Below are 16,546 nucleotides of genomic sequence, written 5' to 3'. Positions count from 1 at the left end.
GAACCAAACTTTTTAATGTCCACAAATTTAGAAATTGTAGCTGACACCCCAAAGTCATTGCTTTATTTAAAAATCTGTATCAGTGCCCCAAGTAGCAGTCCATAAAAAGTGCCACAATTCACTCTTCTCCAATTCAAATTCACAGTCTTCCCCCTATGGCCTATACACAGCCTCTCGCAGTACCTTTTAACTTGACTGATACCCTGTTATATCGCATCTCAACAAAAGACTGTACTTGCAGCTCATGTACCCTGACCACACTGCCCTTATCAACTTCATTATTGCATCAAAAATCACTGAAAATGGTAAAACAGTTTTTTCCATTAATGTATTTGTGCTTTTCCTAGAGTATTTTTTGAAATACAAAGGCAACAATAGCAAGGGGTTTTAACTGTGCAAAGAAACTACTCAAATCTAAAGAGTCAGAGGGCATCAGAGATCCCAGATTTAGCACTTTGAAAGTGTGTGTTCCTCAGATCTAAATCTGGGTACGTCCTGCTGGAAGAGATCAATTTTCAACTGGTTGTGGTTAGGGATCCTTGAAGTTGTCTTTACTTGGCTTCCTGCACAGAATTTCCTTTTCCTTTAGCAAGGCAAAGGTATTGGATCTATTCAGATTTGGAAATGTATTATTATTCAGGTCTTTGGAGGTCTTCAGTTATTGCAGCAGCCCCAATACATCCATTGGCACTGCACTATAGTAAGATTGGATTCAAATATTTAATAAAGCAGAGTTATGAAGTGTTTCACACAATGACTTAAAATGCCATGTTCCAGAGAAATATTACATTAGAATATTGAACACTGTGGACTAAGCTTTGGAATTCATTAAGAAAATCAAATCTGATATGAAATTTACAGGCTATACTAGTTTTTTAAATCTATGTACAATTCTCACTATCATCTTTTTTGATTGTCAGCTCAGTCTGAGGGGCAGCAGTGTTCATATTTGTGGATGTAATCTTGGTTATGCTACCTGATGGGATGCAGGGTGTTTCCCGTTAGAAATACAGGGCACTTCCCCAGGACTGCCTTCTGTACTTTTCAGTAGCAGTGTTGCTAAAGGTGTAAAAGTAACTCGGCAGCTAACCACTGAACTGCTGTTTAGTGTGTAGCTGGGAAGGTGAACTGGTTGTCTGGCTTTTAATATTGCAAATGTATGAAAATTAGAAAAACCCAGTAATATCTTCGTTCAATTATGAGAGGCTTCGCAAATTGAACAAAGCTGGGATATTATCTCATTCTTTTATCACTGTTTATTTTCTAGTACAGTGGATTTCACTTCATTGGGACACATCAAGGCAGTACATTTTGGCCCAATTAAGTAGCTGCCCCAGTTAGCTAGAGTTTCATGAAAATAGTTCAAAAGGTTTAAAAAGGACAAATTACCATTTAACTGAGTATGAAATTATGTATTTAAATGAATTACAGAACACTACCAATGCTTCCAGTAGAAGTGGTAGAGGCAGGTTCGATATTGTCATTTAAAGCAAAATTGGATAGGTATATGGACAGGAAAGGAATGGAGGGTTATGGGCTGAGTGCAGGTAGGTGGGACTAGGTGAGAGTAAGCGTTCGGCACAGACTAGAAGGGCCAAGATGGCCTGTTTCTGTGCTGTAATTGTTATATGGTTATACTACAGTACTATAAAACAGTATATTAGTTCATTATAATTATTGATGGAAGAATTCATCCAGTGTACCCTGCCGTGATTACTTGGTTGGTTTTAAATGAACAAAATCAGGACAGACATGCTGCGTAATTTTTTTTCGGCTAGTGTCAAATCTTTTCATGGCGTCTTGGCAAGGGTAAAAAAAAACCCCAATATGATCCAAAATCACTGCTTTTTGAATTGACATCCATTGGCCCAAATGGATAACATAACACAAGCACAAGCAACTAACGCTATTTAAAAGCTATTTTCTCCGAGCACAGTATGGTGTTTATTGGCCACACAAGAGCGCACAACTACACTAGTTAGAAACTGTTCGGCAACAATGTCCTGTCCCGGTTAAGAGGCGTAGTGTCCCAAATAAACAAAGGGAATCCCAGCTATTTTCTTGATTCATTTTTTGTTCTTTAAGAGTTGTCCCAAATAAGTGGCAGCCCTGATTAACTTGATGGCCCAATTAACTGGAATCCACTGTATATCAAAAAGCTGGTGTTTAGAAATTTGGCTGATAATTTTTGAAAATTAGAGCAGTGAAGAGCATGATCTGTAGTCATTTCTTCTCTGGGGTCAGCTTCCGAATTCAGTTCCTGTGTGGGGTAACTGTTGCCATTCTGTGTGAGTTTGTTTGGCTGGAGGTTTTCATGCATATCACACAAGCAGCTAAAATGATTAAGAGAAATGTTTATCTTTATGTGTGATTAGTGGTTTTTGAGATGCACTGATGGGGTACGATAACGACTACTTAATTATGCATCTGTCACAATTAAGCTAGTTCTCAATTAAGTTTATTTTTTAATTGGTCTATATAATTTGTTGAAGACTGATTTGGGAAGTTATCTGTAATTCGGAATATCTCGTTTAGCCTACAGGAAACATATGAAGCCAAAAGGAATGAATTTATGAGTGAACTGCAGAAAAAGGAAGAGGAAATGAGGCAAATGTTTGTCATGAGAGTTAAAGAAACTGAGACAGATCTGAAAGAGAAAGAAAAGGAGGTGAGCCATTTTCTAAAGAAGTGAAAATCAGTCATACTTTATCAACAGTCTTGCAGAAGCCATAAATTTTATGGGATAGAAACTGCTCATTGGTGACAACAGCAATGAGTGCATTGAGAACCACTCAAGAAAGTGCATTGAGTTCATTTTTCAATACCACACTCATTTAGTTTCTCTGAACAGTGGTTAAAATTATTAACTGATGTTCACCAGACTTTTTCCACTACTACTGAAAATCAAAAAAAAAGTAGCTGTAGATGCTGGAATAAAACAAAATATGTAGGTCAGGCAGCACTTGTGTGGGAGAAACAGAAAAGCGGAGTTAATGTTTCAGGTCGATGCTCTTGCATCAGTTCTAATGAAAGGTCATTGACCTGAGAAAGTAACTTTCTCTACCCACAAGGTGCTGCTCAACCTGCTGAGTATTTGTGGAATATTTTGTTTTTAAGCACAATTTTCTTCTGTCAAAAAAAAAGAAAAAAGTCATCTTTCTTTGCTTTAGTACTTCATTCTGGAATGAAAATTTTCAATCCCCAGCACTCTTCTACTACCGTATTTAACAAAGCAAACATATATATAAATAAGCATTCAACTTTTTGTGCGAATGACCTACCTGTTTTATAAAAATACTCAATATATCAGGGAATCGATGTCTTGACAAGAGCATCAAAACATTTGAACTGAAATCTCGGAGTACCCATCTGTAAACTGAAGATAATTGATTTAGAATTTTGCATTCTGATGTTATGAAGGATCAGGCAGCATCTTTGATACTGGAATGACAAGTGTTGTTATATGTACAGTCTCATATTTCCTCTGAGAAATAAGCCGGAGATCAGGTTTTTGTTTGCGTCAGTCCACTTGGCTTTGTGTTACAGCTTCATGATCAGTTTGATCAATTGAAGAAAACACACCAGGAAGAGAAGAGAAAACTGGAGGAGAAGCGGCGAGAATTGGAAGAAGAGATGAACGCATTTAACCGGCGGAGAATGGCAGCCCAGACGCTGCAGGGGCAAGGTTTCCAGGCCACAGGACAACAACCACTCAAGAAAGACAAAGATAGAAAAAAGTAAGCTGGATTAACTAGCTCTCGCTGGCTAATTGTAAATTATCTTTAGAGTATCTACTTGTTGCTGCTGTGGATATTGATTTCTAAATCTTCAGCCTGGCTGTCCCATACTGATAATTAATCCTGTCCTGTGGCATGTATATCAATCATTATGCTAACAGCAAGCTCTCCTCTGTCAGACATCTCTTTTCCAAATCTAACTGAACTAACAGGCTTCCCCTGAACTACTTGCTCTTTTGCTATCACACCACTTTCCAGGACAACGTCAGTTAGAAATCTGGCGATCAGCTGGTGGTGTATAATCTTTATTACTCCATTAAGGTACATGAAGTTAGTCATGGAATCTGAGAGTGAAGGAGGGTAGAAAAATGAACCACAGTGCTGGAAACGAACAATAATCATAGGTAAAGTAGTGAACCACATTAATAGGCAGCTTGCAGATAGAAGTTGCTTTTGAGGCATATGAATTAATCCAGCTTGCCTGTGTCAGAAAATGAAGTGAGGCCAGTTGCAGACTTTGCTTGCCACATTCACAACTTGTAAGGATTAGAAAAGTGTTTGTTATAAACTGCAACTTAGTGGTGTGAAATTCCCACAGGATTGTTTATTTAAAATGTACGGATTTTCCCTGAACTTGCAGCACAAGTTCTGTTGCAGTCTTCTATGTAATCCTCGGGGTGTTTCTGTAATTATTGCACCAGTGAAGCAGAGGGGAGACAGAGCATTCAGAACGTTCTTCTGCTTGCGAGACTAATTCAAGTCAGCATCAACATGCAGCTATAGTATGTCTCGGGTATAATGAAGAAACAGAAGTTCGAGGCGTATTGATGGGCACAAAGTTAATGGCAGCTATCATAAAATGCTGCCTTTCTTTTGTAGCTGGCACCATCTACTCTTCCCCTTTATGTGTGTATTTTAACGTCTCAAAATATCCAGGCTTTATTTTGCTGATGAATAGTGGCAGAAGTGCTGCATGAGGCTATTTATTCAAGCAGAACTTGCATAATGGGATATTTCAATTGCGTGACTTTGTCTCATGGTCTCTGAGTTGATGCAATGTTAAATTTAAACAACCATTGCTTTGAATTTCAAGTGACCTAAATCCTTTTACGCTAATATGGCTCAGAGTCATGCTATGTAGCTGATAGCTTTGTCCTGCATGACCTTTTAAAGTAGATTTCCAAAGCAGGCTTAATGGAACATAGAACAGTTATAGCACAGATAGCCAGGCTTTTTTCCCAGGGCATAATACAAGGGGGCGTAATTTGAAGGTGATTGAAGGAAAGTACAGCGGGGATGTCAGAGGTAAATTCTTTACACAGCGCTGGATGTGTGGAAGGCCCTGCCAGGTGTGGTGCTGGAAGCAGATACGTTTAGGGGCAGATGGATGATAAAGAAGGGAAGGGTTCGATTGATCTTAGAGTTGGTTAAAAGTCAGCACAGCATCATGGGCCAGAGGGCCTGTACTGAATTAGAATCAGAATCAAGTTTAATATCACCAGCATATGTAATGAAACTTGTCTTTGCAGCAGCAATACATAAAGTGAAAAAGAGGGAAAATGTGAATTACAGTAAGTATGTATAAAGTAGTTAAATAAGTTGTACAAAAATAAACAAATAGAGTAGTGAGGTGGTGTTCATGGGTTCTGTGCCGTGATGTCCTATGTTCTAATTGCTTTAAGTGCCTCTGAGCTTTTCATGTATTTTAAGTAAAAAGGGTTTCAAATGACTATATTTACAAAAAAAAGTTCCATTTCTGGCATTTTGTCACTTCATTTCAGGTTTCCATTGTCTTATGTTGTTTGACTTCTGAATTCTCTTAGAATCTGAGAGAGAGAGAGAGAGAGAGAGATACCGCTTCTGCCTCTTCCAACGATTCTGAGTGAGGCACAGAGAGATCTGTATTTACTGACAATTACCTTTATTGTTCAAACTAACTAATACGTGAATTTATACACTAAATACCTTGTGCACACACCTGCTAAGTACCCCTGACTCTCCTGGATAGTCAAAGAATAGCAAAGGTATTACCCGGGCAGAGAAATTTAAGCTGGCCAGGCGCTCCTTGTTCCTCGTGGTCCTGACTCACTCTCCATGTGCTTCACACAGGGTTCTTCTCGCTTGTGTCTGCGATGGTTATTCTTCAAAGTTACCGCCACCAGCACACACAAAGCATCCACTTTTATATCCATGTCTTATCAAACCAAATGTCGCATTCCCGTGTCATTGGCTGCAGGTCATGTGTCTGGCCTTTAACACCTCGTCATTGGCTCTGGTCCAAAGCAGCCTCCATCTATTGTCCTCTTCCCATCAAGGGACAGTTTCTGACTCATGGCTCTTTGTTCTCAGTCAGCAATGAGCTTGAATCACAGGCATTCACAAGTCTGCATGTTATAGCCAACCAAAGAACACCTCACAATCAACTCCTTATTTGGAAATGACCTCCAGTCCAGCAGATTACCTGGTCTTTGTGTCTTCTTTAAAACACTAATCAAGCCCAGCATGTCAAGCTCACAAAATGGAGAATCGAGTGTCTTCACAAAATGGCAGCCTCCATCCACCAAGCACACAGCAAGAACAAAGACTGCTTCCACTGTCCTTGATTCATTTGAATTCACTGATTTGAAGATTGTCATTCTTTCTGGCCAACAAATCAGTCATGTCCGTGACAGTTAGTTTTGCCCTCTCCATAAACAGAAAAAAATACTTTATCAAACCTCCCATAATTACTAAAGACTTCTATTAAGTCACCCTCCCCAGCTTTCTCTTCTTGAGAGAAAGGAAGCAGAGCCAATTTGAACTGTTCCTGTTATTTCAAGGCTAGACGGCATGTATACATGGACTTGTCCAGTCCGTTCCACTCCCTGTGCATTGCAGATCAGGAGTGTGATGGAAGATTCTCCATTTTGCTGATGGAATGCTTTGCAATAATAAGGAGCTCAATACTATGCACCCCAAAGCATCACATCTACTCTCCTAAAGATTCCCTTGTTTCTCCAGTGCACTGAGTATTATCTATAATGTGCACTACAGTTCTTCACCCAAATTCCTCTGTGAACACTTCCTGCCTCTCTAATCTGCATCAAAAGGTCAGGACAGCAGGACTACCAGGACAGCAGATATTAAGCAACACCTCTTGTGCAGGTTCTGATATGGAAATATATGATCATTCCTTCATTGTTGGTGAGATTGCATCCTGGGACATTTTGTCTAGTGACACTATGTGATTACTTACTACTGAAAAGTGGCTCAACACCACCTTCAAGAAGTTACTTGATCAGCTGAAAAGTTCTTTGGGACATACTGCAGCTGTCAAAAAAGAATCTCACTTTCTGGTAACTTGACATTTTTGGTACTTTAATCTGACAAGAATTGTATGCAGTGCTCAAGGTATTCAATCCTAAGTAATGCAAGATTGCTCCTCTAACCAAGGATCACTTCTCTACTTTTAGATATTTTCTCTCCCTTTCTCTCTCTCTCTCTCTCTCTCTCCCCCCCTCTCCCTCCCAAAACTGACTCAAGTGCTTGGGTTGCTTTTATTTTGTTAAGGGACACATTTATTTGAACATATTGCATTTTTTGTATTTGAATTCGTTACTTTTACCTTCTCAAATCTCACACTCCCTCCCTCTCCCTCTCTCTCCTCACCCCTCTCCCTCTCTCTCCTCACCCCTCCCTCTCTCTCTCTCTCCCTCTCCCTCTCCCAAAACTGACTCAAGTGCTTGGGTTGCTTTTATTTTGTTAAGGGACACATTTATTTGAACATATTGCATATTTTGTATTTGAATTCGTTACTTTTACCTTCTCAATTCTCACACTCCTTCCCTCTCCTCCTCTCTCCTCACCCCTCTCCCTCTGTCTCCTCACCCCTCTCCCTCTGTCTCCTCACCCTCTCTCTCCTCACCCCTCCTCCACCCCCTTCCTCCCTCTCTTCAACCCCCCCTTCAACTCCTCCCCCTCTCTCCCTTCACCCCCCCGCTCTCTCTCTTCACCCCCACCTCCCCATCGCCACCCCCAACTCCAACACACACACTACTTCTTTCCACGGCCTTTCCCCCTTTGCTTTCTATTGGCCCTCCAGTTCTCCACTTCCTCAATTGTTCTCACCACTTCCTTTCACATCACTATCTGGTTTTAGGAATGTTATTTTTAATGTCACACACCATGACCATTTATGATTTGCCTCATTCTTTCAGTTCTCATTTTTGTGTTTTTTTTCTCTTTCAGTTAAAGCCTCATGCACATTTAAACCTATCCATATGGGATTATTTCTTGTGATGTTCATAACATAATTATCACATAAAAAGTCTCTTGCCTCCTCACCTTCCTGCCTCCACTTTGCTGCAACATGGACCACAAACGTTCCAAGTCAAAACCAGAACAGACGAAGTCATCATCAGGACCTATGAAATGCTCCATTCGGAAGGCCATCATGTGAATTATGCTTGCCCGTACCATTTAGTTTGACATTATCTTTATGTTGAGAACTTCACTGAATTTCTCATTTTTCTTCAAATGGCCCTTTTAAAATGAACTTTATATACAGTATATTTATACTATTTTTGTAAACATTTCTACAATAGTTTAAAAAAACGATACAAAATGATACTTAACAATTTATGAAATATATATATGGAAGAACTGTGATTTTTTTTAACAGCTTAAGGTGTTAATGCTACAATGAAGAATATACACAAGATGGAAATCAAGTTAAACTTTATTCTTAATCTATTTATAAATTTATATTTTATAAATGAAGGATGTTTTAAAATCTTAAAGTTGGCGCTTGGGGAATGCTGAAATGTGCAATTCTGTGCCAATGTTTTCTGAATTCTATGTTGAGCAATAACATCATGGCTTTGCCTTCTGAGGTGGGGTATTGAGGTAGAACAGTTAATTTTTATCTCCCTTTTGCAAAAGACTTAGCAGGCATTGTTGGGTATAATTCAAGTTGAAGTATGTAAATAGACCATCAGCTGAGATGATCTGTTATGCTGCTGAGGTTTGCCCATATTTGGGTGAAGCGAATCAAAAGGAATATGTTTGTTGATTCCACAGGAAGTGTCAAGTTAAGATGTCATAGATGCATCTTTTAATGTTTTGTGCTTTTTATGCATCAACCTATGGAAGGGGTGCTGGCCTCATCATTTTGACATAACACTCCCTTGAACAAGTCCTCCTGCACCTGCTACGCAGAAGGATTAAGTGGTCGGATCAGTGTAATGAAGAATAGCTGTGCATTTGAAATCTGGGAAACAAAAATTGAAAGAAATTTTCTGCTAAGTAGTTTGGTTAAAGGCTTTGTGTTGGATGCAACATGTATTTCAGTTTAACGGTGGATTAGCTCACTGGGTGATGGAGTTTTTGAACGTAATTCTTCTACCATTGTCATTCAATCTCTCTGTGATTGATGGTTTTTGGTGACACTGTTGCCTCATTCAGAAGATTTAAGTTTCAGGTCATATTCTTGAGATGTGTACCCAAAATTCTTAGCTGATGTTTTGAACTGAGAGTGCTTCACGCTGAATTGCTGTCACTTGGATGAGAAATCAGAATCAGGTTTATTATCACTGGCATGTGACGTGAAATTTATTCACTAGGTGACGCAATTTTGAAGAAGAACAAGGAAATTACCCTGTTCTTTAAATTTGTGTTAGACTTCTCATCTCCAGGCCAAAATTTATCCCTCAATAAAAGTTCTGAAAAGCAAATTCTCTGGTTCTTGCAGCATCATATTTTTTCCATGAGAACCATTGTGTCCAAATTTTCTACGGTGTTTACTGCATTGCGGTAGAGAATTAAATTTCAGGTATCTTTGCCTGTTTTGAGATATCCGGAGCCAAGAACGGTACTATGCAAGAGAACATACACTCAGTGGCCACTTTATTAGGTACAGGAGTGGAACCAGGTGTGGTCTTTTGCTGCTGTAGCCATTCACTTCAAGGTTTGATGTGTTGTGCATTCAGAGATTACCTTCACATCACAGTTGTAATGCATGCTTATTTGAGTTACTGTTGGCCTGAACCAGTTTGGCCATTCTCTGCAAACTCTAGAGGCTGTTGTGCGTGAAAATCCCAGCAGATCAGCAGTTTCTGAGATACCCAAACCTCCCCGTTCAGCACCAACAATCATACCACAGTCAAAGTCACTTAGATCACATTTCTTTTCCATTCTGATGTTTTGTCTGAGCAATAATCAAACCACATCTGCATGCTTTTTATGCATTGAGTTACTTCCACATGATTGGCTGATTAAATATTTGCATTAATGAACAGGTATACCTAATAAAATGGCCAGTGAGTTTATTTATCTCCATTACATTATTTTAACAAATTGAACCAGTATATTTTCCTAGCTCGTAGCAAACTATTGTTTCCTCCTGTTTATTAAGCAAAAAATATAAAAGGAATTGTTTATAAACAGCATTAGATAAAAAGGAATGGAATAATTTAGTAAACAAAACTGAATATTTTCTTTAAGAAATATTCAGCTTTATTCTACATAGCTTTTTCCAACTTTAACAGGTTAGCTACATATTTGTATGAAGGATTTAAAGTTTTATTTGTTTGATTCATAATTAGTATTTTTCCTCTGAAGAGTGAAATTTGTAGAACTTGTTTGTATTAATGAATAGAGGGCACTTAATAATATTTCCTTGTGCTGCAAACCTATCAAGATTGGAAAGATTCATTTGAAATTGTCACACAAATTGCCATGAGCATCTTTTAAATAATGAGCTCGGATTTTTTAGCTGATCGCCATTCACACCTTAGCTTGTACATATCCCTCTGTAGAAGACTTCCTTGAACCTTTCCTAACCCTCCCTTCAAGTGGTAGTGTTAGTTATGCTGACAAATGTTGATAGCCTACTTGTTTAGCATTTGTGTCAAGCTGTTGCAAAACCTAAGATCACTGAATCTTTTTGAATTTCCTTGAAATGGAGAGGCATATTTGTGCAAGTATTAATTATGATACTATTTCAGTTTGAATCTGGGGTTTTACAACAAAGAAGGACTCAGCAGCACACAACATCTATGCCAGCATTTTTGCCCATCTATGCTAATCCCATTTGCCCACGGTAGGAGCATCGAATGAATCATACAACATGGAAGTAGGCCCTTTGGCTCAACTGGGCCATGCCAAACAAGATGCCCATCCAAGATGGTCCCATTTTCCATAATCTTCTGTGTCTTGACAATTTAAAACAATAAAAATAATAATACTCAATTAAATATAATCCAAATTGACTTTATACAACAGCTGTTCCCGTTGTAATTAATGGAGTTACTTTTCCTGTACCAGATCTAGCCCTGATGTGGGTTCACCAAACATATTTCCCAATAGAGTCTACTCAGTAAACTTCACTATGTGTCTGTTGGGAAGTTCAGGACGCAGATGCTCATGTGAGTGCCCAGAATTTCCTGATACTTCCAGGGAAAGTGTGGAAATGAGTCGATTTGTGCAGACCAATATTTTCGACCAGAAGTCATAGGAGCAGAATTGAGCCGTTCAGCCCGTTGAGTCTGCTCTGCCATTTGATCGTGGCTGATCCATTTCCGTCTGAACTACATCCTCCTGTTTTCACACCATAACATCAAGAATCTGCCTTAAGTACACCCAGTGACTTAGCCTCTACAGCCGACTGTATCAACGAATTCCACAGATTCACTACCCCTGGCTAAAGAAATTCTTCCTCATCTGTTCTAAATGACATCCCTCTATTCTGAGGTTATGTCCCCTGGTCTTAAACTTCTCCACATACACTTTATCTACACCTTTCAACATTCAATAGGTTTTAATGAGATCCCACCCCCATTCTTCTAACTTCTACCAAGTACAGGCTCAGCCATCATATGATAACCCTTTTCAATCCTGAAAACATTTTTGTGAACCTCCTTTGAAACCTGTCCAATGCCAGCACACCCTTTCTTAGATAAGGGGGACAAAACCTCTCACATAACTCCCAAGTGAGCCTCACCAGTGCCTTATTAAAGCCTCAGCATTACATCCTTGCTTTTATATCCTAGTCCTCTCAAACTGAATGCTAACATTGCATTTGCCTTCCTCACCACTGAATTAACCTGCAAGTTAACCTTTAGGGAATCCCACACAAGAACCTGTGCATCTTGGATTTGTGAACATTTTCCCCATTTATAAAATAGTCAATGCATTTGTTCCTTCTAGGAAAATGCATGATCGTATATTTCCCGACACTGTATTCCATCTGCCACTCCTTTGCCCATTTTCTTAATCTGCCTAAGTTCTTCTGCATCCTCGTTGCTTCCTCAACACCACCTGCCTCACACCTATCTTCTTGTGGAATTTCTAGTTCATTTTACAAAGTCTTTGCACATTTCTTGAAAATCGTCCCCTTGGGTGTTTTTTAATACAAGGACTTTTACAGAAAACAAAATCCCTTCCAATACTTGAGTTACAATGGTATTTTCCTCAACAGATCGCCAGTGTTATTTTCTCACTGGTGAGACGAGAGAGCTCTCCGGTTATTTGTTGGTTGTAGTCTGTCGTTTTCTCTTCCCTACCTAAAGGTTTTAGCCAATGACTCATTGTGTATCCTAACAGATGGGACATAGGACCAGTGCATGGTACTCTTATCAGGGATCCAGCGCAATGGGGCATTTGTTGCATGATTTTCTTCATGTGGAGAACACACAGGGTGTATGCCAGCATCCAGGCAAGTGTGTGAGCTGAGGCTGAGGTGGACAATGCCCTGACTGGACAAGAAAGCAGAGGCATAGGGTGGTGGTGATTCAATGGTAGCAATTGGCATCTTGAGAGAAGTGGATGCAGGGAATGAATAGGTTGTTAATCCTGGAGAACCAAACCTGTAATAGGGAAATCGTGGACCAGGTTTGATTTGATGGAGAGGAGATGATCGTTGGCATTTTCACGGGACTCCCAGCCCAGAGTAACCGCAAAAGTGTGTTTGGCTTGGTCGTTCTTATCCTCGGGTGCTCCTGGGATAATTGAATGATATCATGATGATCCTCATGATGGTACCAAAATAATGTTCTCGATTGAATCCTAACTGGAATTCTACAGTAGTAGAATCCTACAGTATTTCAATTAAAAAGTTGCAAAGGAATAATATCCAATTCGGGGGGAGGGGGGAAGTATTTTTCTGATGTGTCGTGGTGAATTACTGAACATGATTGAATTTATAGATCGCTTGATACTTAAATTCACTAGAATTTTCTGATTTAAATGAAACACATGGAGGTAATTAAGTTGATCCTTCATCCTGTGGTGGGAGGAGGAGGAAGCCCCACTTTAAGTTCTCCTCATACTGACCCCTTACAAAGCTGTTGGAGGCTGAAGGTCAGTTACACCTGCAGATTGTGAAGAGAAAGTCACTGAGTTACCCATGGTAGCTCCTGTACCTCCTCACAGTTAATTGTAAAATGGTACTGATGGGGATATGGGTGTAGCTTATTTACTTGACTTATAAACTCAGGAAAGCGCAAGATGACATCTTGTTGCTGTAAATATATACTCCCCTTGCTCTTTTCAATCATCCATTTGGGCACTTTTGCTTAATACTTCAATTTTTATTAGACCCTCCTTCCACAAGGTGAAAGTAGAATTGCTCTCAATGGGGCTGGCCTCGGGGGCAAAAGTAACTTGCATTTCTCACCCATGCAGTGGTATTGCAGATGTAGCATTGGGCACTTCTTCACAGGAAGCGATGCTAGCCTTTACTTGCACATTTGATGTTGTTTTCCTAATAATCAACAAGATGTCCTGCCTTGTATGTAAGGAATATCACTTGTTTTTTTAAATATACAACATAAAGGATTTAGTTCTAATTTAGTGCTTTCAGTAGAGCAGGTGGAATAGAGAGAGAGAAAAAAAATATCAGCAGATTCAAAGGGAGACTAGGGGGTGGAATGAGAGGAAAATAATTGATAGTTATCTAGCTTGTAATACCTTAAATTTGTCTGTGATTTACAGTGCTGTTGTGGCTTTTTAACTTTCAAGCTAAACCAAATATTTTATATCTTTCTGTTCTTAGCTTTGATGTGGGAATTTACTTTCCCATATATCTTCTCAGTTTATAGAGTATTGGAGTCTGAATGATTTGTAAACAATATAATACTTTGAGAAAAAGGGCATTGTAGCTTTGTCATTAGTTATAGAAGTGCACATTATGTATTATATCTGGAGGCAAAAGTATTTCTTTTTTTAAAAAAAATCAGTTTTATTTTAAGATGGAATTTCCCCTCATTGGGCCAAACTTGTAGTAAAGTTGTAGAGCAACAATTTTTTTTAGTGCTTGCTTAAAATCATAAATATTTATAAAATATATTTATGTAGACTATAGTCATGCATTGAATTGTTCTAAACACTTTGCATATAATTCAAATGCTGATTTTTGTTACCTGAAACTGTATCGCTCCATGTCATTCCAGTTCATTGTACTTTTTCCATCCTTTTGTGCATTTTGTATTTTTTTTTATTATTTCTGCCTCTGTAATTCTGTGAACTTGTCAGTGTGCTTAGATCTTGTGCTTTGTGGAATATTTGTATACTTGAACAATCCTTTTTATTGTTCAAGCATTTTGTGTCAGTACAGCACTGACATCTATCATTGATTGTTGCTTTCAATTGTATTTTAGCATTTTGGTTAGTTACTCTGAAGCATTGTATCCATCTTTAATTTTATGATAGTTTAAAAACTGATGTGCAAAATCAAAATGGTTATTCCTATGCCAGTATATATTGTTTTTAAATGTGCTTTTTAATTTTCATTATTTGTTTCATATGACTTTATCATTAAATGTTAATAAACCATTTGATTTTTGAGATTTAGTTTACTTGTCTCCATAACATGTTTGACGCCCACCCTGGACAGAGTAAAATGAAGAAGAGGAGAACTACGTTAAGGTCTGAATCAAGTAGCTGTCTTATTCAGTAATTACACTGGAAACTGGCAAAGAGGGAATCATTGGTACAATCCCAAACACCTTTATGGCATTGTCCAAATTGTATGCCTCTCTTTTATTCCCTCTTTTCCAGAGTAATAAAAATGGTGTGGTACATACTTTTCCTGTTTCTATCCCTTCCTGTTTCCACAACTTTGGATACACAGTTTGCCTGCAAAATGCTGTGTTAACATTTTCCATCAAGCTCTGTTCAAATCAAATAGCTCAATGTACTTCCATATGTTTATTATTGGCTTCAATGATGGCAAAATCTCCACTTTAGTTATAAGCATCAACTGACTATGGGGCAACACTATGGATACTGGTGTGTGTTCGCGTATACTCTTGCCAAGAGTTTGCCATTGTACGCGGATGATCCATTTTTATAGTAGTAAATTGTTTATTTTCAATTTCTTAGTTGTAGTTTCTGTCTCTATATCTTGCTCTCCCCCCCCCCCTCGCTTTCCCTCTCGCTCTCCCAATAACTTTCAAACATCAGACTCCACAGTATGGGTATTATTTCCCACTTTTCAGATTGGAGGGAGTGAATTTATGTTGTGCTGACATGAGGGGTCATTAGAGAAGTACAATTGGATCATCTTCAGAGATTCTGCCTTTATGTACCTTTAGTAATAAACTCGTAGAGAACTACAACACAGAAACAGGCCCTTTGGCCCATTTAGTCCATGCTAAACTGTTATTATGTCTAATCCCATTGGCCTGCCCTTGGACCATAGCCCTCCATACCCCTCACTTCCCAAATTTATTTTAAATGTTGAAATCAAACTCCCATCCACCACTTCTTCATAATACTCTTGCGTAACGCTCTGAGTGAAGAAATTCTCTCTCGGGTTCCCTTTAAATTACACCCTTTCACCTTCACTTATGACCTATAGTTCTAGTTTCCACTCAGTGGGTTAAAAAACAGTTTGCATTAAACCTATAAATACCCCTCATAATTTTGTTGTAACATATTCAACTCTTCCCTATAACTCTGGTCATCAAATCCCAGTAACATTCTTGTGCATTTGTCCCTCCGTACCTCAATGTTCCCAAGAACTCACTATTTATTATGTACAGTATGTACTGCTTATTTATTCTCCGAAAGTACAACAGCCCTCGCTTATCGACATTGAATTCCCAGCTGTCAAACCCCTGCTCATTTTACCAAGTGATTACTATCTCCAGTTTTCTTGTGAGCTACGAACTTACAAATCATACCTCTTATGTTCACAGGCTTCCAGTTACTCCAGAAACCTTCCATTATCATCCTCCCTACCCCTTTCAAATGCACACATCACCAAAGGGAAATCAGTACAGGCAGTGTTGGTAAAGCCGGAAAGCAAAATTCAGAATGACCCAGGATTTTCAATCACAAAGAGGCAAAAAGGAGATTTCTTTGATTTTCCAACCTTTCACTTCCAGCTCTGATTGTATTTTTGAAGCTGTACCAGCCTGTGCAAACCAGAGCCTCGTTGGTCAAGCTGGTGGGGTTCCCTTAAAGGCTCTAACCAAATCTCTTAAGGCTTCTAACCAAACAGGCTTAAGAGGCACAGTAAGAGCCCATTTATGTCGCACACATCCATGAAACAGAGCACCTTACCATTCCAACATGACTTTTAACATTTTTTGTTTGAGTACTACACTAGATTTAATTCTCAACTTCTATTCTAAGTATTAGTTGATTCAGAATTTCCTTTTGAATCACAATGAAGCAACATTCCTTTACTATTGCCTCAGACCGGAAGCAACACAGGTGACCTGGGCAGACTATCAGAATGATACAGAAAACTCTTTTCTGAATGGCAGAATGGGAAATAGCCTGGGAATTACAAGCCCCACAATGGGGTAAATGGAAGGGCAGAGGAG

The 16,546-nt window shown here is 38.9% G+C and overlaps 1 protein-coding gene and 1 long non-coding RNA gene across 2 annotated transcripts in view; one reads left to right on the top strand and one right to left on the bottom strand.

Annotated features, from left to right (window-relative positions):
• The window catches only part of LOC140739178 (septin-8-B-like), an 84,565-nt gene extending 70,005 nt beyond the window's left edge, over positions 1 to 14,560 (top strand). Inside the window, exons 8-10 of the mRNA XM_073067216.1 lie at positions 2,536 to 2,668; positions 3,547 to 3,737; positions 7,965 to 14,560. Coding sequence (XP_072923317.1) covers positions 2,536 to 2,668; positions 3,547 to 3,737; positions 7,965 to 7,968 — 328 coding nt within the window. The 3' untranslated portion in view covers positions 7,969 to 14,560. The remainder of the gene's footprint in view (positions 1 to 2,535; positions 2,669 to 3,546; positions 3,738 to 7,964) is intronic.
• LOC140739181 (uncharacterized) overlaps positions 1 to 16,546 on the bottom strand; it is a 42,832-nt gene that overhangs the window by 6,855 nt on the left and 19,431 nt on the right. Inside the window, exon 2 of the long non-coding RNA XR_012101574.1 lies at positions 3,282 to 3,376. This is a non-coding gene — a long non-coding RNA (uncharacterized lncRNA). The remainder of the gene's footprint in view (positions 1 to 3,281; positions 3,377 to 16,546) is intronic.

The sequence above is a fragment of the Hemitrygon akajei genome, chromosome 15 (assembly GCF_048418815.1).
Source record: "Hemitrygon akajei chromosome 15, sHemAka1.3, whole genome shotgun sequence".
Taxonomy (NCBI): Eukaryota; Metazoa; Chordata; class Chondrichthyes; order Myliobatiformes; family Dasyatidae; genus Hemitrygon; species Hemitrygon akajei.
The sequence above is the reverse complement of the archived record's forward strand: the minus strand, read 5'-3'. Positions and strand labels throughout refer to the sequence as shown.